Raw genomic sequence first — 26,615 nt, 5'->3', positions numbered from 1 at the left:
ACGTTTCAAGATTATGTCGCACGAATGGAAGGTGCAGATGTAGCTACAATAGGGTGGCTCGTTTTTGAACTTTTTTTAAAAATTCTCTCGGAGTCATAGCCGTACGAGCCAGGGGGCAGCTGCCCCCCCCTGTTGTTTCAAAACGTCGCAAATTCGGGAAAAATGTTGCAATTATTAGGGCAAAAATTGCTATATAAAAAGCTTCAAAATTGCATGAATTAAGAAAAACTACACATTAATATCTTTTACCTATCAAACTAAGTAGGCTACAGCCTCTTATTTGCACAAAAAATGTGCCGCAAAATTTTCATTTGGCGCACCCGTATTGATGTATTGTATAGTGATCAAACTGTAGTACGAAATGCATTTAACCAACTGCATCATGCCAATTTGGGCAGCCACCAAAATATGTCTCTAATACTTTTGTGAATCTGCCCAAATCAAAACACAAAATTTGCTATATAGCTAATTTTATTGATTTTCACAAATGCATCGTGTTGATTTGGGCAGCTGAAAACATGACATTATCTGATTAGTCTGTTTATGTAACTGCCCAAATTACCGTGAGGCAGTTCCCCAAAATGCACAAATTCATTAATTTTTCTCATTTACATAACTGTATCGTTTAGATTTGGGCAACAAAAAAATATGAAGTTATCTGATCATAGTCTATTTATAAAACTGCCCAAATTGGCATGATGCAGTTGCCTCGGCATCAAAATTTACATAGTCTTTAATTTTTTTCATAGGCCTAATGCATCATCTTGATTTGGGCAACTACAAAATATGAATATATATAAATCTGGTGAATACTTTTATAAAACAATTCGGGTGGAGAGGTTACAGTACTTTTTCAACCATAAACGGACATAGCTAAGCAACATCACAACATTTAACGAAAAAATGTTATACTGTACCTGTTAAATGTAATGTTAATGTTGTGGTGTTGCTTAGCTTTGTTTGGTTACTTTTATAAAACTACCCAAATTAAAATGATGCAGTTGCGCCCCAAAATAAAAAATAAATATTTAGTTTGTATAATATGCAACTGTGTCATGTTAATTTCACCAACATTTAAAATGCTACTGCTGAAGTATATAATACCTAGGCCTACTACTAAATGTTACTCCTACCTACCATGCCAAAGTGCAGACGCATCGAGCAATGCACAAGCAAGGTATATTCAAAGATGAATTCAGTTGTTCTATCTTGATTACTTTGGTAAGAAATTCTAGCTAGCTGGTGATCTTGTTATGTTAGTTTTTCACTGTTGTCATGCACCGCATAGCCTACATTATATTTGGGCAATTTCTACAAAAGCGTGCAGATTTGGGCAAATTTACGTTCTGCCCCCCAAAATGGTTTGGTCTCGTACGGCTATGCTCGGGGTAGTGGGGAAATGGTGCCAATGAGTGAGAAAACAATCATGACAAAATTTGAGATTCGTTACAAATGTCTTCAGCCTCCTCATGGGGCCCAGAAATCGAAAAATGGGGTCAAAAACGAATTTTTTTCCAAAAATATTTTTAGTTTGGGTAGATACAATATTGTTTAGATATATATAATTAACCTAAGAAAAAAAATTGGAGTCATTTAAACTATTCCTTCAGCTTCCTCAAAGCTTCTGAAAATTTTCATTTTGCTGAAAATTTTGCATTTTTGTTTGTGGTTACCTAACTACAAACTTCGTCAGTGACGTAAATTCAAATAAAAGACGTAACCTTTTCCTACCAAATTAACCCAATTTCATTAAAAAATGACGCAACAGCTCAGGGCAGGTCTATAAAGAGAAATAGGCTACAATGACGTTTTATAGTTGGCAAAATGTCTAGCGCAATTATGTATTATGTAACCACCCACAAAAATGCGACATTTTCAGCAAAATGGAAATTTTCAGAAGCTGTGAGGAAACTGAAGGAATAGTTCAAATAACTCTAATTTTTTTTTCTTAGGTTAATTACATATATCTAAACAGTGCCGGTCTTTGGGGTGTGCGAACCGTGCAATCGCACAGGGCCCGCAAATTAAGGGGCCCGCAATTTACTCAGAAAATGCAGTAATTTTTGTCATTTCTAATGGAAAAAATTTAATTCGATTCACAAGCAAGTTCCGGTATCCTTGAAGTCAGTTGCGGCTTTAGGGTGAGGCAAGTACTGAGATTGTCGCGTCGGGCCACCTTTACAAGCTTACATGCTTTTAGGCCACCCACGACATTTCACCATGTGCCAAATAGTTAACATTGCATTGTGACAACAGAATTTCATTTTGTGGCAATCACGTTTAAATAGAATACATGTTACTTTCAATACAAAACCATTGCTATTATGCCATATATATGTAGTTTTAAAACTAAACATTTAAAGGGCCCGGATTTTTTAAACGCCATGTATCAAATTGCTTAATATTCTATCAATTCAGGAAACTTCACTCTTGTGAAAATTTAAATGCATGTTACTTCCAGTATTAAACTATCATTATTATGGGGTCTGCTACTATTCGGTGAGTCCGATTCGGTGAGTTCCTAACCTCTAACCCTAACCCCAAACAGCAATGATAATTAGGCTACAGTACCCGATAATTTAAAAAAAAAAATTAAAAAAATCCCCCTTTAAGGGATCGGACTCACCGAATCGGACTCACCGAGTCGGACTCACCGAAACGGGCCATTCCGATTATTATGCCCTATGCATGTAATTTTTAAAATCTACTATTGAGGGGCCTAGTTTTTTTCAAAACGCCATGTACCAAATGTGTAACGTTGCTCAGTGACAACATAAACCAAAAATTTCAATCTTGTAGCAACTGTATTTAGACATATGTTACTTCCAGTACTGAAATGTCATTGTTATTCCATAGCTTCAAAAATAACATTTAAGGGGCCCGGATCTTTTCAAATTGTTTCAAGTTGATTACTCTGTAGTACCCAACCTAAACAATTTTTAAATCTTAATACACTTGTTATTGTACTTAGATACAGTTTGAGCAGTAGGCTACATTTTACACTTATTCATTGTTTGGATTTTTTTCACTGAATAGTAATATAATCCGTTGATTGATTGATGATATATCAATGTAATTTTTGTACCAGCAAAGGTTGTTGAGCTCAACAATAGAGTAATTTATTCATTAGCTATACCTAATCATTGTAAAAGTGGAGCAAAGAAAAAAAAAAGATTTAAAATAAGAGTTGTTGAGCAATTATGCAAAGCATTCTTCAATTTCTAAGTTTTTAAAATATACTAGTTGCAGTAATGACACCAGTGAGTCTACTTGTTTGACAACATCTTAAATGATGTCACTACTGGTGGTAACAGATTAACTCTACTAAATTCTGAGGTCAGCTTTGCCTTATTCAAACTCCAGCTGCTTCTTATAATGATAAATCAATAGCAGAAATGCTTGATTTCCTCTAAGTGTGATGTGCTGGCTAATTTTTACCCAAATGACCTGAACGCCAAGTCTTTGCTCGAAGAGCTAGTGTGCTTACAAAATGTAACTTTAACTTATTGAGATATACATCTCAATGTACTTTTTCCTTGGATTGAGTAGCTGAATTTATTTTTCAATGTATAACATGAGGTATTTCACCGCAGAGTATTAAGATGCATGGTTTACGTACTTGATGCATGATGTCTTCAATAATAACACCTTCACTCGTCTTCAAAATTTCCCCTTGTTGCCTGTTGTGGCTTAGTTTCATGATATACGAATCCATTTCTAGCCTGTTTGATTATGTTTTAACTTGCATTTGCAGGAATGAGGCAAACAATTTAAATAAATGCTGCTCTGCCACTGTATTAAGTGTATTACATAGAAAATGACTCTGACAGAGAATATTGCCCATCTTCAGTTGCAGGGTTACTTTGAGTTTGACAGCCAGCAGTTGTAGTAAAAACTTTTTCTAAAGTGAACCTGCTGGACATTTTGCAAGCATTTTACAACTTCAATGTACCTACTTCTGAGTTCAGATAGATTCCGACAATTTAAGCATAATAAGGAGTCCTTGTTGCACAGGTACATTTGGTTGGGTTTGTTTCTTTTGCATTGTTATAGTTCATGCTTAAATATTCCCATAAGACAATATGCACACATTTCTTGGAAGTTTAGCATTGTGTTTTTGATGTATTTTCATGGCTGTGGCTATATTTACACTATATAGTGTAATAATAGCTTCAATAGTTTTGCCAGATAAGAAATTCTACCCTAATTTGAGAAAAGTTTAAAGCTGTTGAAAACAAAAACTTGTATTTTGGAATTTTTTTTAGTCCTGGGCAAAAATCTAAACCCTGATCTTATTCCTAACTCTAACCCTTACCTTAACCCTTCCTAACTTTAATCCTAACTCTGGTAACACCTGATTGTAACCATGGCATTAAGTGTGGAAAAATAGCCACTTCCTATTTTCATTCATGCTTTTGTTCCATACTTATGCAACCAAGTAAAAGTAAACCGATTTTCTTAAAACAAATTGGATTAGTAGCGTAGCCAAGTGGGGGTTTGGGGGTTACAAAGTTTGCCTAATTTTAAATGAAAATACATTAAAAGAGGGAGTTTTGCCAATACCAATCATTTAAATATCTCAGCCAGGAATTAGCAACAAGAAAACATAGAGACTCAGCTTTATTTCTGAAAAATGCCAAAGAAAACATGATCTTATCCTTTTGCTATGCCACTGGACAGCACCATTTTACAGTAATATTCATACCCAAATTTTTGTGGAACATGCTCTCAGAATGCACCAAAATCAAAGTAATTTTTCAAAATTTTCTGGGGAGATCCCCCCCCCCCGCTGGGTGTCGCCTTCGGCAAACACGCCGTCAGGCTTCGCCTGCCGGTCGTCAAAACCCCCTCTCCCCTTTCAAAATACCTATCTACGCTACTGAATTGGATCATTGTCATTGGGGCCCGCAAACCATATTCCGCACAGGGCCCGAAATACCCTAAGACCGGCACTGATCTAAACAATATTGTATCTACCCAAAATAAAAATATTTTTGGAAAAAATTTTGTTTTAGACCCCATTTTTCGATTTTAGGGCCCCATGAGAAGGCTGAAGACAATTTCTTACGAATCTCAAGTTTTGTCATGATTGTTTTCTCACTCATTGCAGGCCCGTAGCCAGGGGGAGTTCTCGAGGTTCCCGGGAACCCCCCCCCCCTTGAGCCGAAAAGGTCCACATTTTGGAGAAGGTGTAGTGTACATACGATCACAGGATCAGATACCTATGATCAGCTGAAACCTTCCAGATAGTTTTGAATAAACATGTAAATATATTGTTGCTTGTTTAGAACAGGGGTCCGCAAATACTTGTTGGCGCGACCCAAAAGACAATCGTTCCAAATCTTCGCGGCCCAAAGGTTTCAGAAGCATATAATTTTGTGCAAAATCTTTTGCAATTTAATATCAATTTCAATACGGTCGTCCCCGCTTATTAAGCCCACATTGGGACCGGACAATTTTGGGCTTATTGAGCGGGGGGGGGGGGGATTTTCTACAACTCCTATACTTTTAATAATTCAGAAATGGACCAAATTGGGCTTAATAAGCAAGTGGACCTACTAACTGTGGTCGTCGTCATGTAAGCCTCTGGGACCGAGGATCTACCCTTTTACCACCCCAGATTCACGATGTTCTAGGACTACACTGGAAGGCTGCTAGAGAGCAGCCAGTCTTTGGTTTCATCATCCAAGACGCTCAAACCTTTCACTCCGTTCTACAGTCATTGATGATGTGGTCTGCGGTCTGTTCCTCGGCACCACATTCACAGGAGAAGAGGCCATTCAGCATTGGTGCATGGTAGAACGGAAAAGCCCGACGCCCGTACGAAGACTGTTGAGGCGCACCCATGCCTGTCTTTGTAGTGTCGGGCCTATGGAGCATGTGTCGGCGTAGGAAATGAACGAATGGAGTCTGGTAACAGGCTACTTGACTTCCGTTCAGAATTCAATAGATAGTCTGCCTAAGTAGCCGCAGAGATGTTTTGTTCATCAGCTTCGTTGATCAGAAGTTGAGCGGCTGGCACGAATGGGTGTCTTGATTTCAGTTGACGGGGTGCTCGTTTGGAGAGCAGAGATCTTTGGTTGGAGAAAATGGTTAGGCTCCGCGGTGCCCGTCGACTGAGAGACAGAGTCGCTTCTTCACGACGAAGATCAGCGGGTTGGATGCCAGCGAGAATGAAGAGATTGTCCAATGGTGTGGGACGCAGGCATCCGGTCATTGTGCGCAAGGCGCTGTTTATGGCTGTGGCGATGTTTATGGCAGTGAGCACTGCGGCACCAAACAGGTGCACAGTAGCCTACTCTGCTGAAGAGTAGACAAGGGAAAAGGCTGCTATACGCAAAGTGTCAGCTCTCGCACCCCAGCTGGAGCCTGCCAGGCGCTTGAGTAGCCCAGTGTGGGATGTCAGTTTCTTGCGCAGTGACACTAAATGGTGGTGGTATGTGAGCGATCTGTCTAGTGTCACCCTAAGATATTTATGTTCGGGGCAGAAGGACAGAGGTTTTCCATTGTTCTGAACATGTAGCTCACGATCAGCTTCCCGATGTTTTAGGTGGAAAGACGAAACTCAGTGCGTCAAACAGTATATGATTGTATTTATTTTTGACATACAAGTTATATTTATAGTAAGTTTAAACCCTTTTGCGACCCACTGTGGATAGTCTCGCGATCCAAACTTGGGTCGCGACCCACTATTTACGAATCCCTGGTTTAGAAGGTCGCATATCGTAGACAATTTAGGCTAAAAGCGAATAGCAGAAATTGTTATATTGCAAAATGTGCAGTAGTTTACATGACCTTAAAAGGGCATCCGTCCCCTCTGCCCCCCGCTTCCGGCGTCCCTGTAGATGTGCTATAATTGTTAATGTGAAAATTGTTCGTAGCCTATTTATTTATTTTTTGTAAGGTTGACAATTTAAAGTTTGTTTTGTTTGTTGGTCTATATATTTGTTCCAGACGGTTGTTCGCCTGGTCAAACGTCATGTAGAAACCGTTCGGGTCTACTGAATATTACGTCATGGAAATTCCTAAAACATGAGCCAAAATTGCACCATCGTCCGTAAGACTCGTGTCAAACCTGTTGAAACCGGTTTAAACATTGTGCCTTTGAGTTATCACAAATTTTTCTGATTCATTCTCGAAGTTGTTTGTTGGAAGTCGGTCGCACATTTAACTGGTTTATTTGGTGCTTGCTAGCTGGACAAATTCTCCGTCTTTTATCCAAGTAATCTGTATCGTAGTGACAGTTTTAGAGGTGTAGGCATTGCATTTCCATTTCGATAGCCGCGGGCTAATTTTACAGGAATACACTTTAAGAATAGACGTTTCAAGAAGTGTTTCTTTTTCGGTCACTATATGCAGACAAACGGATCCGGGAACTTTATGTTACAATTTTCCCACGAAGAGATTATGGTTTACCGCTGTGACCATAAAAAATAAAAGACGAGTTCTTGTCAGTTGGTAGGTCAAGAAGAAATTAAAGCAAAAAATAAAAATAAAAGACGAGTTCTTGTTAGCTGGTGGGCCAAGAAGCACTTGAAGGCATAAAAATAAACGACGTGTTTGTTGTCAGCTAGTGCAGAAGAACTAATTAGAAGTACAAGAAATAATAAAAGAAGATTTGTTGGTTGGTAGTCTACACTCTTACAGAAGCAAAGAAAAGTAAAGACATTTCTTCTCAGTTTGGTACTGAAGAAAAATAACTTTGACAATCATTGGCAAGAAAGAAGATTAAAAGACAATCCATCTGTGCTTGTAGATTCAAATGGAAGAATCCAAGCAAGTTTTGTGGACTTTAGGACTTCATACTCGTACAGCTACGGTATCGTGCATTTAAATTCTTTTTTGTATTTTTACTGTCTTTGCAGTTAAGTTTTTTATAACTACTGTAGCCTAATAATTTTGTGTGTTTGTGTAACTTAATTTTTTTAATTGTTAAATTTAGCCCCAACATTTAATATGTCTACACTCGGTGGCGACAAGGACTCGACCGCCGTAGACTCGACTGAGTTTAAGCCTGATGATGTTCTTTGCGGTCGGGCAGGCCATTCTGGGGAGGGACCCATTAAGGATGAGGCTAAGTCAGTTCGAGAGGCCCGGCATCTTAGACGGGATATTTTGACTCAAATTGGGAAACTTTCTGTAGCCCTAGGTTCTTTGAGTGATAAGCAGGAACTGTTAATTTTTAGATCTAAGTTATCTACTTTAGAAGAGGAATTACGGCATTTCCATGCTCTTTTGACTAAAATCTTTAACTCTGCGATCTTGGCAGAACTTCGTGATAGGGTAGACCCCGAATTTAACTCGTTAAAAAATAACTTTGAACAAAAAGAAAGTGAGTTCTCAGATATGTTGGATGCTGACATACATCCTGAGGATAGCGCCTCAAATGTAAGCACTAGGATGTCTATGACTTCGTCTCGGATAGTGGCACAAATTAACCTGCAGCTAAGACGAGAGGAGCTCCAGATACAAGCTGAGGCCGAAGCGAGAGCTGCTGAGGCTGCCGCGAGAGCTGAGGCCATTCGAGCTGAGGCTGCCGCGAGAGCTGCTGAGGCCATTCGAGCTGAGGCTGCCGCGAGAGCTGAGGCCGAAGCGAGAGCTGCTGAGGCCATTCGAGCTGAGGCTGCCGCGAGAGCTGAGGCCGAAGCGAGAGCAGCTGAGGCCGCCGCGAGAGCCGAAGCGAGAGCTGCTGAGTTCTCACTCAAAGACGCTCAGTTGAGGGCTGAACAACGTAAAGAGGTAGTTTTAGCTGAATATCGATCAGAGGTGGGCTCTCGGCGTAGCTCTAAGAAGGGCTCTTCTAGGCATTCCAGAAATGAACATCAATCGCAGTTTAATTTACATAACCTTTTCCAAACGCCCGTTCAATCTGTGAGTGGACCAGGGCAATCCACACGTTTTCCAGCTGTTTCAGGAGGTCTCGGGGCCGCGGCTAAGGGTCTTCCGAGTGCTGTAGAGCCAAGGTCTGCGAATTACAACCGAACTCCTCCCCCAGAGCGTACAGGTCACGGGGCCGCCATTAGTAGTAATGCTTTGCCCCCTTCACAGTTTTCTGCGCCGCTAGGTTTTGATCGCCCAGCTACACGTAATTTGGGTGGTTGTGAGAGGCGTATTGCGTCTCCTGATTTTAACGTGTGTGAGGATCGTGGTCGGGCTGTGCATGTGACTGAGCCCACTCAGCCCCTTAAGGGATATAGCTTGTCTTCTCCCGCTAAATCGAGTTCTCAACAGCAGGATTGCTTTTTTGAATACCAAAATAGTAGGACGTTTTTCGATAAGGCGGCCTTGATTGGTTACGATGGTAATAATATGCCATTTATCTTCTTTAAAAATCGTGTTACGGCCTTAATGGCAGCTTCGCCCTTTAAGGGGACTTGTTTGACTTTGTTACAAGCAGCTTGTGTTAGAACAGCTGCGCAAACGATTGCTAATTTGGTTTCTGACACCCCTGGCTTGTCAGAGGAAGACAGGATAGAAATGTCGTTAGCTCGCTTGTCCCAGCGTTTTGGGGTTCGTGGAGGTCTTTTTGCAGAACCGGAAATTAGAAAGTATCGCTATGGTAGCAAATTGACTTCGACCTCTTCCAGTGATCTGAAAGAGTTTAAAGATGAATTATCGCAGTGTTTGCTTTACGCGCAAGCTTATGGTCAGCGTGACAAATTAGAAGGACGTTTTGTTTTGGATTTGGCTAATCGACTCCCGTTTGACGCTAAGCAGCGTTATCTTGACTTTTTAGGTGATCAGTATGGTGGCACTAATGAGCCTACTTTTCAGAGTTTGTTCGATTTTGTTGTACGAGAGGAAACGCGTAAGTCGACTGATTTTAGCATTATGCTAATGGGCGATTCTGGTGAGTCGCAGCATTTTAAAAAGTTTGGCAAAGGAAAATTGCCTTCATGTCCGGTTAGGCAGACGTCCGTAAAACCCCATGATGATGTGATGTCAGGGAGTTCGCAGTACTCGACTGTTGTTGGCGCACCGCGCGGTGGTGAGGCTAGACGTAAAAACCTACCGGCATGCATTTGTTGTTCGTCACGTGGTCAAGTTGAATATCATTTTTTGTCTAATTGTAAAGAATTTTGCGCTTGACACCTAAAGATCGGAGAGATGTCATTGTGAAAGCTGGCAAATGCTTGAATTGTTTGCGCCAGCATATGGTTAGGGATTGCGTTCATGCAAATAACTGTCGTAAGTGTGGGCCTAACAACGATAGGAAACACTATTTTCTTCTGCATGATTTTTATGTGACGTCACGTGATTCTCTGGATTCGGTTGGGAAAGATGATGCTCGTGCCAGAGTTCCAACCGTACGATAAAGCGTGCCAACCGTACGATAAAGCGTCGTTTAAAATGGATACCCTGGCTGGTCAGAAAGCTACTTGTGCTGACCTTGTCAAACTCAACATCCAGTCGTTAGAGACAGATGAACTGTTTTGTGATATAACTTCGGTGGTTAACCCAGCTTGGGCTGATGATGTTAAAACTTTACCGCATAAACAAGATTTAAATGGTTTCCGTCATTTTCATGATGTGAATATGTTTCATTTGAATGATTGTAGTACTGTAGATGTACTGATTGGCAACGACAAGGCTTATTTGATGTGGGCAAAAGAAGAACGTGTTGGTGAAAATCGTAGTGAACCGCATGCTTTACTCACTCCTCTCGGTTGGTTGGCTTGTGGTGGTAAGTCACCCTTAGAGGAAAGCGTTGCTAAAGTGTGCAGAGTGCAGACGTCTTCAGAGTCGGATGTAATCTCTGGCTTTCAGCGTAAAATTGAGTCTCGTGATATGGAAATAGCAGACCTGAATAAAGTCATTCAGGATTTGACGTTGCAAAATGAAACCTGTGAATTGTCTCGCAATGATAAGTTGGCTAGAGAACTTGTTGAACCGAATATTGAGTTGAAAGATGGTCGATTTGAGATACCTGTTCCGTTGAAGGAAGATATTGATCTACCTAACAATTTTGTGTTGGCGTCAGATAGAGTTGCTGCTTTAAGGAAGAAAGCTTTAAAACAACCTGAACTTCGTGATTTCCTTACTGACACCATGAAAGATCTTAAATCAAATGGCTATATTGAGCGTACTAGTGAAGCAGGAAATGTCAAGGGATTTGAATGGTATTTACCGTACTTTGTTACGTCACAATTAAAAAAGCGCATTGTTTACGATGGCAAGTCTGAATTCCGAGGAACTTGTGTTAATGATGTAATGTTTTCGGGTCCTGACTTGTTAAACCCTCTGGTAGATGTCTTGGCTAGATTTCGGCTTGGTAGATTTGGTCTCATGGCTGATGTGACTAAATGCTTCTTTCAAATAAAGTTACCTGAGTCGCAAAGGGATTTGTTTCGTATATTGTGGTTTGAAGATGATGACCTTGAAAATGGTAGGATGGTACCATTTCGTTTTTGTGTACACCCTTGGGGAATAAAGAGTAGCCCGTATATCGCTTGCTTGGCTATAAAGAAAATGATCGAGCAGAATCCCAGCAGTGCTGGTGAATTGACTCTCTGCAATATTGCAAATAATATGTACATGGATGATTTTATATTTTCGGCTGATAGCTTAGAGGAAGCTCAGCAAATCACTCATGAATCAATTGCTTTGTTTGATAGCCGTGGGTTTAAACTTGGTAAGTGGAGTGCTAACAAGGAGGCTATGATTGTCTTGTCAAATTTAGATAATGAGATGCTTTCACCTTTGATTCGTGACATTGACTTTCAGACTGAAAATATGACTTTGCCATCAGCGAAGACATTGGGTTGTGTGTGGCAAACCGAGTCTGACGAGATGCGTATCGCATGTTCCTTAAAGCCCTTAGCTAAACACACGCGCCGAAGTATGCTCAGTCAGCTTGGACAAAAATTTGATCCGCTAGGCTTTGGAGCGCCATTTTTTCTAAAAGCACGCCTTATACTTCAGCAATTGGCGATAGACAAGTTTGATTGGGACACCGAGGTCCCTGATAGCTTTGTTAAAGAGTGGGAGTCGTGGCTTCGCTCTTTGGACCTGCTTAAGGATTTTTCGTTACCGAGATGGTATTTTGCAAACTCTGGTGTGTGCAGTCCGGATGATATTGTTTCATATCAATTGCATGGGTTTAGTGATGCTTCGAATCAAGCTTTCTCTTCTGTTGTTTACTTACGTAGACTGGTTAACGGAGTTCCGAGTGTGTCTTTCGTTCTGGGTAAATCTACCATTGTTGTAAAAAATCAGTTTTCTTGGCCGATAGCTAGGAAAGAGCTTGTTGCCGCTTTGAATACAGCAAGACTCGTGAAGCAGGCCTACGAGGCATTGAAGATGCCCGACTGCCTTAAGTATTTTTGGTGTGATTCTCGTACTGTGTTGCAGTGGGTTAAAAACCCTGATTTACGTTTGAATAAGTTTATTACGAGTCGAGTTGAGCATATTTTATTGTTGTCTGGAGCCCAGGATTGGCGTTTTTGCCCTACCGATATGAACCCAGCTGATGTTGGCACACGGCCAAATCTTATTACAAAGAAAGAATTTCGAGAGTTGTGGTTGAATGGTTCTAGTCTTCTCTATCAGTGTGAAGAAATTCCATCTGTAGAAAACGCCACTCCAGTACCTGTCCATAGCCTATACCTTCGTGACGAAGAGGGGTCGCTTGACGTTGGACAGGGTGGTCTTCACAGATTGATCGAGGTCGCACCTTCTTTGTATGTTATGAAAAAGAGAATCGCTTATTTGGTTGCTTTTGTTGAATTTTTGTGCTGTAAAACGAGAAAGCGTAGCTTTGTGAAGCCAAAACTGGATGCATCTTATCTTAACAGTGCTTCAGAGTTGGCTGTGAAGTTTGTTCAGAAGAGCGTGTATGGCGATGTGGTACATTTAATGACCAAACGATCGCCGGATGCCCTTGAGGAAGTGATAAAGTGAGGTAGTGTTGGCGCTTCGCAACGTGAGAAGGAACGCTTGAAAGAATTACGTTCACTTAAAAAGTACAGACCTTGTGTAGTATGTGGTGTATGCGCGATTGAGAAAGCTCGACCTATAAGGCAGCTCATGTCTGATTTACCTTTGTCTCGCACAACTGCGCATAGGAAACCCTTTTTTGATTGCGGCTTAGACTATCTTGGACCTTTAACCTTTGTTGAAGGTAGAAGTCACAAAAAAGCTTGGGGACTCTTGTTCACATGTATGGCATCTCGCGCTATTCATGTTGAGCTGGTTACGTCATTGTCGCTGAGTGATTTCTTACTTGCCTTTACAAGGTTTACAGATTTACGTGGGCAGGTTAATGCTATCTATTCCGACAATGGAAGTACCTTTCAGGCAGCATCTAAGAAGTTACCCGAGTTGATAGAATCAGCTGAATTTCACAACGCCCTGAGACAGAGAGAGATAAACTGGGAATTTATACCTCCGTATGCTCCGGCGCAAGGTGGCGCCTGGGAGGCAATGGTTAAACAATTTAAAATTGCATTTTTTCACATTTTGGACTCTTCAAGTCGTAAGCCCAATTTTATTGAATTGCTTACGTACACAGGCAGTGCCGTTCGGATCGTGAACGAACGCCCTTTGGTACCTTTGAGTGACGACCCTAGGGATTTTACTGTCATCACCCCTGCCTCACTTTTAACCCCATACTTAGACCCATACTGTGCTGTTGGGCAACCACATGATCGTGACCAATTAAGAAGGGATTATCGGTTCAATTTGTCACTTTCTCATCAGTTTTGGAGTAAATGGATCGATTTTTACTTGCCAGGTTTTCAGGGCCGGAAAAAATGGCTAAAAATGGCCGAGAATTTGGAGCCTGGTCAACTTGTAGTGGTAGGTTCTCTCCAGGACATTGGTAAACGTGGGAAGTATCAACTTGGGAGGGTGCATGAGGTAGTTCCACAAATTAGGAAAGGGAAGCCTGTGGTTCGTAGAGCTAAAGTTTCCGTCTGCAACTATGATGAGAGTACGGGGAAAGTGAAAGTAGACTATGTGTTGAGGGATATTTCGTGCCTCGCCCCCGTAAAGAACACCTAAGTGTTAGGGTTTGAGCCTGGTTTTGTCTGCGGTGGCCGACACTTGTCTGAGCCCAGAACAGTCGGTTATTATCGCAATCATTGTATATAGCGTCATTTTTTGCGTGTACCTACTACCTATGGTACCAATTTCATGTATCGTCGTGTTCTTATTGCTGTTCATTCTTCGCATGCCCTTTGTATTTGCATATTAACTTAAACGTGAGTGATTCAAACAATTTGTGTATCAATATTATGTACTGCCACTTCCTATGTTTTGATTGCTTGCTTGGGGACAGGCAAAGAAGAAAGTGTTATCAAAAGGTCCATATTTTTGGATTTGTGAACCCCCTCTCAAAAATGTCTGGCTACGGGCCTACTCATTGGCACCATTTCCCCACTACCCCGAGAGAATTAAAAAAAAAAGTTCAAAAAGGAGCCACCCTAATGTACAAGTCAAGCTTGACATTGTAGTAAATCTGCTTGAGTCGCATGTTTATGCGCACATCATCGAAAGTGACTTTTAGCCTACAGTACTTGGCTAGGTCTTGAAGTGCCCCAATTTCAGCATAGTTTGCTGTAAGATCTATAAGTTAAAAAAACACTTGTTTTTTCAAACAGTCAAGTTTTCAATTCCACATACTTGGTAATATTTTCCTCTGTGTATACCCTGGTTATTTTTCCTTGATGATATCTAGCGCCACCTATATTATTTCCAGCTGTTTCTCCATATGAGCCTTGAGCGAATAGGACAAGAGATCCAACTCCTATTTTCTCCGTAGGAACAACATCTAGAGCAAGGTCCTGGAACAATAAAGAAATATTATAAAAAAAATAGAATCTAAATCAGCACACTACTCAAAGTCACGATTTTCGATTGCAACTCGACAAACCTTCCATTGAAAACGCAGTAGGCTACCGGTAGCTTAGTTGGGTTTATTTAATTTTTTTTTCTAATACGTTTACTTTCTATAGATGTATGTGGGCTTATAAGCCTATTAAATCCCCTTTCGTTCATAAGCGTTGTTGGAATGCTATTACGTCCTGGCGTAATCACGTGACTCGTTGACTCGCTCTATCTGTATTGTTGCCGCGCTTCCTTTCATTACAATTATGTCCAGTTGAAAGTAGCACGCGTCTCATCTAGTGCTAGGCAGGAGAAGTATATAACATGGCGCTGCGAGTATAAACGAACGAAAGAAATGCCTTTCACATTTAGACGAGGGGACATTCCCAATTTAGATTTGGAAATCGACAGAGGCATTAGTTTTACAGCTTGGTTGGAAGAGTGGTCAGCTTATGCTGCTCTATCCGGTTTAGACCAAGAAAACGAAGCAACAAAGTACAATGTACTGCGGTTAGCCCTGTCAAGAGAGACGGCAAATGTCGTTGCCAATCTGGGTTTACCAGAAGAAGACCGACAGAAGGTTGATAAAATTATCACAGCTTTAAAAGCACATGTTGCAGGATCAGTAAACGAAACCGTTGAACGAAGAAATTTTCGTAGGCGCAAGCAACACCCACACGAATCAGTGGATGATTATGTTATCGCCATTCGTGAGTTGGCTAAGACGTGTAATTTCTGCAAGGAAGAATGTACGAGCAAAGCTTTGCGTGACCAAGTAATAGAAGGATTGATACACGGCGACACGGTAGAAGAGCTGCTGAGAAAAAAGGACTTAACGCTTGAGCAGACATTGCAAATATGTCGCGCTCACGAGGCAGCAAAGAAACAACGTGAAGAAATTAAATGCGATCAAATGAACAATACTATTCACGTTACGTCAGCGTACAAAGCGAAAAAATCACATGATCGACCGCCACGCCGTGAGCCCCGTGAAATCAATTCGCGCACGTAAAGCTCATTCGCAGGTCGTGGAACGCCCGTTCCCTAGATGAAGAAAAATTGGCCCGTGCACTATTGCAATATAGAAATACCCCGACCCAAAGAGATGGTGCTTCCCCTGCTCAAAAATTATTTGGACATCCCGTGCAAGACACTATCCCAGTGCACAGACGTGCTTTTGCCCCTGAATGGCAGAAAAAGTTGGAGAGCATCGACAACAAACGAGCCATATCCGTTGAAACCAGTAAGCGATATTACGACATCCATGCCCATGAATTACCAGACCTCCCGGTTGGCACACACGTAGCCATCCAAAATGTACGCTCTGGAAAATGGGATAGTTATGGCGTTGTTGTGAAAGCATATCAATTTCGAAAATATTTGGTGAAAACTGACAGCGGTCGCTTCCTGGATCGTAATCGACGCTTTTTGCGCAAAAGAGTTCCAATAACTCCTGCTGAGCACACACCAATTGAAAAACAACAAAGCTATGACCTTGATACTGGTGGACCGGCTCCACGCCGGACACGTCGTCACCGTACAAAACCCAATCGCTTAGTGGAAGACCCCGACTGGCCGTAGTTGCCTTGATTACTGGTGTATATTTTGCGTGTTTGTGATTTTCTGGGCCAAATATGCTTGTGCGCTTTGTAAATTGCATGTACAGAAGTTGAGAACTTAAGGGGGAGGTGTTGGAATGCTATTACGTCCTGGCGTAATCACGTGACTCGTTGACTCGCTCTATCTGTATTGTTGCCGCGCTTCCTTTCATTACAATTATGTCCAGTTGAAAGTAGCACGCGTCTCATCTAGTGCTAGGCAGGAGAAGTATATAACAAGCGTCGTTTATTACAGGCCAGACATTAGTGATCCTGACAGCACATTGTCTTCAGCCTGACCTCACGTACGTTTCAATAGATAAAAAAAAAGAGATTATGCACTTGACGTTATCATGTAATGACTCACTTCACCTGCACATTACAAAATTCAACGTGCTTTATTTAGCCATGTCGTTACAGTAGATGGGAATTTAATTTAGTTTTTGTTAGAGCTAACTGCTGGCATGACAACATCCAGGCATGGACTGAACTCATTTGGCGACACCGGGCGTGCTTGGTCAAACCTGTGACTCATTGAAACAGAGCAGGCTACCCATGTTGATGCGCAATCTGCTTCAATTGGAGATGGCGACTGAATATAGAGCAAACAGATTTTTATTTGTATTAGGCACTGGTCGTTAAAGGAATGACTGGTACTATCAGGGGGTCTAATAGAAATATTTATTTTAATAGTTTTGTGTCTTCATAGGCAAAACTGTGCAGAACATGGTAAAATGAAGAAGTAATTAGGCTAAAATGATTTCAATGTTTCCAAAATAACCTGCTTTTACCTGATAAGATTGGACTCTACCAGTTGAATCTCCATCGTCCCAGTCGACTGTGTAAAGTAGAGAGGCCTGATTAAAGCTCTCGATAGTTGCTTTGAAGTAGGCCCATTTTTTATGCAGACAGACGACGTGATCTCCAGGAATAGGAGCACGGTATTTTGTCCTATTCTCAACGGGAATGTTATCTTCCATTTGCGTTGAAGCGATTGTTTTGTTTTTGTGAATAAATTTCTGCATACTTTTTCTGAAATAAAGACTAAATTCACCGTTATAGGTTCATAGCAATCATTGTTTAGGCTATTACGGAATAGGGTATATAACTTACTGAATGAGGATTCAATCTTTTCTAAAGTGACCAGCCACTGCAGGCCACTCTATTTGTCAAAAGTGTGCATAAACGGGTCTCATCGTTTTGCTGTCATGCCTTTCAGGCCATTGATTAAAGGGATTGACTTCCCTACCATGTTAACAATAAAATTGTTCTAACATGTGTTTCATCTAGTTTACTTGACCGGGCCTGCGTCAGTGATTCAAAGCCTCTACAGTCTACAAGTATGCGAAACTTCCAGGATTAAGCTCTGCAAGAAGCTTTCCCAGTGCGAGGATAAAGATTCAATCAATCAGTTGGCATTATGTATTCACCAAGATGTGGCCGGTGGTGTGCATTACCAACTTTGAGGAGCCATACATGAGCCTGTAGCTTATAGACTACAGGATTAATATTGCCATTACTTTCTCATATGAGAAAATAAAAGGAATGGAGGTCTAAAAAGCTACTAAAACAAAATGATAGACAAACAAAAAAAAGTAAATTTATCGGGTTTAGCACATGTTTTATTGAAAAACAAATAACATAATTAAAAAATCAACTCAAACGTTTTACGACACGTACGTGTGTCTTCATCAGGAATTACTTTTATCAGCAATATACGTTCGGTTGTATTTTGCAGCCAAACCTAGACAAGTTACATGAGTAAAATAGACACTTTTAATCGCAATGTAATTTCATCGCAATGTTATTCTTACGATATTTCTTGAATTTTGGCATCCAACTGCTCGGAATTTGAAACGTCTTGCAAATCAATGGAAGGAAGACCATCTTCTATCAGTTTCCCAACTGTTGAATCAGTCCAAGCGTTTCCTTTACCTAAATATTTTCAAAAAAATGTAGGCTACATAAACATGTGGTTTTCGACTTTTTTGATGTAATGGCCAGAAACAGAAACAAATTGAGTGTGACAAGAATTACTACCAAGCCTGCAGTCACATGTTGCTTAGGGATCCGTGGAATCAAGATGAAGAACTATTAAAATAGGTGCAATTATAAAATATTGCTTTTTCGCAAAACCTCCGTCACTCCGTCACTCTCTAGAGTCTAGACCAGTGATTCTCAAACTGTGTGCCGCGGCACACTAGTGTGCCGCAACAGATTCTCAAGTGTGCCGCGAATTTTTTTGAAATTTTGGAAAAGAACTGTATAAATATTTAAAATAAGCCATTCAAACAAGCATGCGACTTAAAAGCGCTTACTCCTTCAATAGCTGATAAATAAGCACATGTGACGATGAAACCTATTATGGCATTGCCGATACAGCAGGGTAATTGCCACGTCACTATTGGGCTGCTGTGTTAGCTATTGCTAACATTACTTCCCACCATTTGGAAGCAATGAATCAAGCAATCTTTCTGCAGAAGAACGCTCATTTGATTTACGAAACGACCCATTTTTCAAACGCTGTTTCCACAAAAAAAGCTTGGATGCGTTTTGGCTGTCTGCTTCCAAATTCTATTTCATGATCCCGTGCAAAATCAATCAAAATTATATTGCCATTGCATCTTCATGGCTATGTGAACATGGCTTTTCTGTTTTGACTGAAATTAAAAGCTGTAAACGAGAGAGACTGTTTGAAATTGACGATGAAATTCGGGTATATGTTTGTCAACTTCAGTCGAAGCTTATATTGGTATAAACAAGCACATCCATCGCATTGACACGTGAAAATAAAGTTTTTTAAAGCAACTTTTCTTCTTTTGCAAGTGTGCCGCGTGCGTTTTATATTTTTTCTAATGTGCCACAAGCTGAAAAAGTTTGAGAACCACTGCTCTAGACAGAGGATCCAAAAAAATGTAACACAGAATACAAAAAAAAATTTTACGTAACATTGTAAAAACAATCAGCAAGAAAAACTTTATTTTCTCAAAACATGAATTTCCTTACGTTTGTTTTTTGCATGGAACGGCAGAAGCAGGGCTCTCGCTTTTGAGAAAATTTCCTTAGTTTAAGGAAATTTAGTTCTATTTTCAATTTTTTTTTCAACAACAGCAGATATAAACAGTCCGTACTTGGATGACATTGTCGAGCTTCAAGAAAGCGAGATGCAAAAAAGAAACTTCAACACAACAAATCTTCAACAGTTTTGGTGCCAACAAATGGAAAGTTATCTTCTTATTACAAAAGTTGCCCTTGAAGTTCTCATGCCATTCGTAACCTTTGTAACATTCTTTAACTGTACCTCTCCGTTATCTCACTCGCAAAAAAAGCATTCGTAACCACTTATTTGTGCGAGCATGCGTTTTCTATTCTGGTGTATGTTACAGCAAAATAAAACGAAACCGGTTTACATGCGAAAATAACATGAGAATTGCTGTTTCCGAGATAAGGCTCGAATCTCACTATTGGTCACAGAAAAACAACAACAAAAGTCCATTGACACAGTAGGCTAATGATTTAAATGTGGTAGATTTTTGTTTTTGCGATTCAGCAAAAATTTGTGGTTCAACGAAAGCTTGCAGATTAGCGTAAGGGTTCGGAAGGTTAGTAAAGATTAAGAACCACTGGTCTAGACGAAACAAATTTCACAAAACAAATTCAAAAACCTCAAAACGTTTAGAAACAAGTACTGCAGGAAATATTTCTTACCCACAATGAGAGGGATAACCGGTTTGTACAAAGATTTGACTGCAAATTGGAATTCCATTCTACAGTTATCACTGTTAGCGTATTCATCACTTACGCAGGCAATAACCACTTTGCATTCATTCATCGCTGTAGCGATTTGACCAAACTATCAAAACAACAAGTAAAATATTACAAATACGTTTAACCTGCAGATGTGTAGGCCTATACGGAATGTAGGACAGGTTGTATGCCATGAAACAGAACTAGCCAACAAACAACTTACGAAACGCTGTTTTTGGCAGGAAACTATAGGCCTGTAGCCTACAACATAAGACTCATCATTTTGAATAATTTTCCAACAGGCTACTCAAAATACCAAGTTTCTGGGCTTTTGTGAGACGTACATAGGTTAGCTCAGTGGCGTAGCGAGACTCATTTTATCGGGGGCAGGGGGGCACTCCAGAAGGAAGCACAGATGTGTAACTTGACACGAAAATTTAACCACAGGCAATTGTTTGGCCTACAACATTTCAAATTTTATCAATTATCCAGTACACAAATTTGTAATAAACCCTGGTCATTCTCGTTTTTCTAATTTAACCTACAGTATTTGCAATAATATTGGACTATATGCAATTTTGCAATAATAATAAGATACAAACAAAAAAACAAAACTCATAACAGACGAAACTAAAGACATAATTATGTGAAATTACGCCAGAGTTTCTTAATTTTCGTGAATTCGACAAACTGGTTTTCAGGTGAATTGTCTTGTAATTAAGCTACAGTTTCTGCTGTACGATATAGGCACGAAGATGGAGTACTGAGCAGTGAGCATTCTACTGGCCAGTAGGCTTGCGTAGGTTAGCCTAGGCCCTATGCCATAAACCTTGGAAAAAAACGCATCTTAAATTAGTGACGCAAGCTACAGAGAAATTTTCACCATAAGTAATTGCTGTTACCATCAGAACAAACATTTATGTCTTTCTTAACCTCGGTGTAGGCAAAGTGATTAAGTTTTAATTTGCGCTTACTGATAAAGAAAATGTAAAAAAGCCATCATGGACTGGTAATAAACAGATTAAAAAGTTCAAATATCCTCCTCAATGGATGCGGTTAACCGATAGCCAGGGGCGCCGGAACGATGTTTGACTGGGGGGGCAAGATTACAAAAAAAGGGCACTTTTGTTTACTAAAAGGCCAATTTTATTTCAAGTTTTAAGATAAGATATAGCGATAATGCTAATCTATCAGCTCACTATGTATTGAGTAATGATAGCCTACAAGTGTCCGGTATACAAAGAAGGGCATCATGCTATGTTATAATGATGTAACCTACTGTCAAGCCTTAAAGAAGCCTGCGGCCATGGCCGCTTAGTAGTGCTTGAATGACCGCCGGTGCTACCTCCTCAATCGGCCAAGTTTGGCCGCCGGTCTCTTCTAGCCAATTATTTATTTTTGCAATAGAATGATCGTGGATTAACTGTCGAAAATATGTAGTATCAAAGAGTGACGCAAAATTAGGTCAGCGCGTCATAAAATTATAATTAGGCTAAAAGCGAATAGCAGAAATTGTTATATTGCAAAATGTGCAGTTGCTTACATGACTTTGTAAGGGCACTATTGCCCCCCTGACCCTCCATCTGCAGAAAAATTGAGGGCAGGGGAGCATCCGCCCCCTGCCCCCCCCCCGCTTCCGGCGCCCCTGCCCCCCCCCCCGCTTCCGGCGCCCCTGCCCTCCCCCGCTTCCGGCGCCCCTGCCGATAGCCTATCACCGAAGATAAAGATTTTAACAATGCATAAAAAAAAAAATTTTCCTTAAAATTAGATTGCCTAAGTCTGCACATAGCAAAACAGCAAATCCTTACTTAGTTAACAACTAAAAGATAAAAAACGATCAAAGCTCTGATGTGACCGAAAGACGATAATGATGTCATAAACGCGTTTGTACTTGGTTGGTACCAACGTTTAAAAAACACCAACTTCATTAATGACGCATTTTTGAAATGCCACTGCTATTCCTTGTCTTGCATTCAGGTTTTGAAACAGAAAAGTATCAAGTGCATGAATTGCGCAATTTTGATTGATTGGTGACCCCCATACCCCCTTCCTCCACACACCCGATACTTCATAATTCAGAAAAAAATTCAAACTAACCTCCACTAAATTTTTTTTAATAGTAAAAAACACTGTAACGTCAAATTAATTGGGGGGCACGTGCCCCCGTGCCCCTTAGACGCTACGCTACTGGGTTAGCTCTATATTTTACCATTCCAAGCTCTCCAGACGCACTTTCCAGTCGTTCAATGTCTAACCAAGATTGTAGATTTGTGGATTCGGACAGCTTTTTTACTATCAAGCGTGGATCTGTCCATATCCCCCCATTGCATTGTGGTATTTGCTTTTTTTCGACTGCATCTGGGGAATTTGACCAGCAGTAACTGAAGAAGAAATCAACTTTTTCAGTAGCAGTTGGCTTTCCTGAATAACATATACAGTAGTAGAAAAAATACCAGTAGACAAATCCATAGCCTGCTAATGCGACATAATAAAGACTGGTGCTCTACTATCTATAGCCTACCAAACTCACAGACAAAACAGAAAAAAATACAACGAATACGTTTCGAAAACCAAGTTCTCATGAAATGATATCTGGCTTAGCTTACCGGTAATAGACAGTTCGGGTAAGTTTTGAAGAGGCAGCTGAGCGTTTCCAGTAGCACTATGTTGAACATTGGAGATTTTTAAGTTTGGGATATTGCTATGTATTGCCCTTGCGAGTTCAGTCATTTTTAAGTCTTGCACATCTTTGTTTCTGAAATGAATGTACAGTTCGCCTGCAATCAAAAGCCCGACGACAGTCATTTTCCATTGAAATGACCCCGAACCAACCTGGATGTAAAACAATGGAACGCATCATAAAACCACGACATTCAGCTCTGACCGCTTTGTTTGCAAAGACGAGCAAGTAAGAAAATAATATGTTTTCGCTTCATTTGAATCGACGTTATCAACACAGAAATTGATAAGATTATTGCAATAATAGCAATTTACTTTTGTGCATCACACCAAACAAAAACTTGCATAGCCCACAAAAGTATTTAAAAATTATGCATGTGTGAGAAACTCTTTAACGCCAGCAGGAAACTATAAACTATCTGTATAGGCTGCTTAACAAACATTGCAGCGTGAGCTTTACCTATTGGTCATGACTGCACAAATGTCGAGAAGTGAACGACTGCTGGGCACTGGGCTTATCAGATTATGCTTTCAAAGCAGATTTCTAAACCGATATAACCACTGTTAAGGGTATGAATAGGCACATCTTCGGCATTTATTTTGATTTAAGAAAATCTTGGCACAAAATTCATGTTTTTGTTTTCGTCAAGTAACATTAAAAACGATGGAGACGCTCTAGGTGTACCCCTGAGGTCCTCATTAGAACTGTTATAAAAAGGCAAATGACATTCATCGGCCACGTCTATCATAAGCACAGAATTGAGCACTCGGTAATGATGGGGCGGCTTCCTAGTCGGAGGCACCGGGGTGGTCCACGTTTGGAAATTTTTAAGAATCTTTTAACATAGACAAACCAGGATTTTGTAAATTTAATAAGAGCAATGGATGATCGGTCGTTGTGGAAGACCAAGGTAGCCTACGCCTTATTCAGGCATGGCCGATGATGATGAGCATGAAACCGCTAACGCAACCTACCACTAAAGGAATAACCGGCAACCCGAGAGTTTTTTTAGCATATTGGAATTCCATTCGACACCTGTCGTTGCTGGCATATTCGTCACTTAGACAAGCAATGAAGACTTTGACTTTCTTCATCGCAGATACAATTTTCAGCAATGAATTTTCACTGTCATCTTCTTTGGCAAATACTCGGACCCCTGAATTAAAGAAAAAAAACGTTGATCACTGGATATTAGTTAATTTTTGTTTCTTCAAATTAATTATACCAATTTTGAGTTAAAACAAGTTAGGGACGATGAAAAGAAGGGAGATGAAAAATGGAAAAACTAGTCTATAGCAAATAAACATTTGAACGAATGAACTGTCACTGGGTTAGGAAAGGAAGGCATTAATAAAACGTTTGCAAGAAAGGAAATACCGGCGCCGACTTAATTTGTTTTACATTAATGCAAAGCAAATATTTGATTAATTTATTCGTGGGATTAGGTTCTGCCTTGTTTACTTGTCAAAGGTGTATAATCTACTTCTCTTGCAGAATCACAAAGGAAATGTTTGCGAATCCAATTTGGGTTGACAAATGACAAAGTACTTACAGCTTTGTTAGTCAATTTTATCACATCGAGTAAGTCTACAGCCGCAACAACATGATATAGCAAACCTTTCCCCATTAGGTATATAGAAAGAGAGAGACCACCTCTTGAACCAACACAAAGAAAATTAAGATTACAAGCTGCACAAGAACAGTTGTTTTCAAAATTGGAAAAAATTTCCAAACATGCGTTGCACTAAAAATGAATACATTAGATACGTATTGAAGAAGCGTGATCAGGGCCGTTGAAAGAATATTTTGGGCCCGGTACCAATAAGATCTTCAGGCCTCAAATCAAGGTACATTTAAGCGGTGTTTTTTTCAAATTTCAGGGCCTCTTGGAAAGGTTCCGGATTTTTAAAATTATCCCGAGTGCAGGTCCAAACGTATCTCCTAGGCACCCAATTAACGCTACTGAGCGTGGTTATTAGTTCAGTGTATTTATATACAACAAAAGCAATGGCACATTGAGCGTTTTGTGATTGTAGCGAACGTGGCGTATTGCATATTGAGACGCTCGCTTATACGCTATACGCCTATATACGCCTATACGCTTATACGCCTATACGCTTATACGCCTATACGCTTATACGCTTATACGCTCGCTTATACACAACCGTCGTCGTCGTGTGAGCCTCTGGAGCCGAGGGTTTATCCTTTTATCACTCCAAATTCACGATGCTATCGGACTGCACTGGAAGGCTAATAGAGAGCAGCCAGTCTTTGGCTTCATCATTCATTCATGACACGCAGACCATCCACTCTGTTAGGTGGCTAGAAGATGGTAGTCATTGATGATGCGGTCTGCGGTCTGTTCCTCGGCGCCGTATTCACAGGAGGAGGAAGAAGAGGCCATTCCCCATTGGTGCATGGTTTAGCGGAAATTCCGACACCAGTGCAAAGACGGTTTAGGCCCACCCATACCTGTCTTTGTAGTGTCAGGCCGATGGGGAGTGCGTCGGCGTCGGAGATGAAAGAATGGAGTCTGGTGGTATTTGACTTTCATTTAGAATTCCATTTATGGTCCGCCCAAGTAGCCGTAGAGATGTCTTGATCATCCGCTTCGTTGTTGAGAAATTGAGCGGCTGGATACCAGATACACAACCGTCGTTTGGACAACACCTCTGGGCACGATGGTAGCGAGACACGGCACGTGTCCAGTGATGATCAGGACACGGCAGTCTTCAGTATTGTACGTACTGATTTGATGCAGGTAAGAAGGCGAAGTTATAACCCAGCAAGCATGATGTCAAGTATAACAGAATCCAAGAACTAAAACATTTATATATAAAACACCAGAACTAAATACTGACAGCCCCGAAGCCAGAAATTAATAATTCTAACATCGCTATGATGCACTACATTACTGAAATGAGAATAATAGCAAGAGAGTTGCATTGTCGCAGGTACTTAAAAAGGAACCTTAGTTTTGATAAGAAGTGTACCGCTGAGAGCATTGTTATCACATTACACGAATGCACAATGTTACGAAACCGCAAAACTACGTATATGTAGGCTATGAAGTGATTGCCAAAATGCGACTAGACATTCTTAAAAACCCAGTGCTTTGAATTCCATTGCGAAACGCGAGAGTGCACTGTACGCCTACGAGGGACACAAATTACATAGATTTCCAAATTCTAAAGCGAAGAAAGAGTGACGCCAGAGATAGCTCGCAGGAGCTGCATGATCTTTGAGCGTAGTTATTTTCTTTCATCTTGCAAGTGTGATGCTGATGAGCAAGATCTAGATTACGTCCTCAGTGGCCGAGTTGTTATCGCCTTCGGCTCTGGTGCTGATAGATCTGAGATCGATTCCAGGTCGGATCAAACCCAGGACTTAAAAACGGTACCGATTGTGTTCTTTCGTGTATAACGCAGTGAGAATAAGTCGGATTATAATGCGATGACATTTTAAACTTGATAAAAAGTTAAAAATGAGCCCTGTCGCTAAGACCCTATAGCAGTTGCAGAACAACAATAAATATAACCATAACATTATTACGTCCTCGGTGACTACAATCCGCATTAGTCCACCAAATAGAAAAGAAATTATGCTCTACTTTGAAAGCAAGAGGAAAGCCTTCAAGGCTTCTTACAAACTAGAGTGAGAACATTCTGTTGAGATCTAAGGAAGCGTTTCCACAAGACAGCCTACCGAAAGATTTTGCCATGGTAATACTAGCTATCCTACAGCTTAATGGGCATAGCCTAGTT

At 40.5% G+C, this 26,615-nt stretch overlaps 1 protein-coding gene across 1 annotated transcript in view; it reads right to left on the bottom strand.

Moving 5' to 3' along the window:
• The window catches only part of LOC145768565 (uncharacterized), a 31,586-nt gene that overhangs the window by 1,013 nt on the left and 3,958 nt on the right, over positions 1–26,615 (bottom strand). Inside the window, exons 8-14 of the mRNA XM_082580091.1 lie at positions 23,826–24,007; positions 22,778–23,003; positions 22,381–22,592; positions 20,133–20,277; positions 18,239–18,359; positions 17,216–17,456; positions 14,623–14,783 (exon numbers count right to left, since the gene is read on the bottom strand). Of these exons, the coding sequence (XP_082436217.1) occupies positions 14,623–14,783; positions 17,216–17,456; positions 18,239–18,359; positions 20,133–20,277; positions 22,381–22,592; positions 22,778–23,003; positions 23,826–24,007 (1,288 nt within the window). The remainder of the gene's footprint in view (positions 1–14,622; positions 14,784–17,215; positions 17,457–18,238; positions 18,360–20,132; positions 20,278–22,380; positions 22,593–22,777; positions 23,004–23,825; positions 24,008–26,615) is intronic.

This window comes from Aplidium turbinatum, chromosome 4 (genome assembly GCF_918807975.1).
Source record: "Aplidium turbinatum chromosome 4, kaAplTurb1.1, whole genome shotgun sequence".
NCBI classification, from domain to species: domain Eukaryota; kingdom Metazoa; phylum Chordata; class Ascidiacea; order Aplousobranchia; family Polyclinidae; genus Aplidium; species Aplidium turbinatum.
This window is presented reverse-complemented; position numbering and strand designations above follow the sequence as displayed.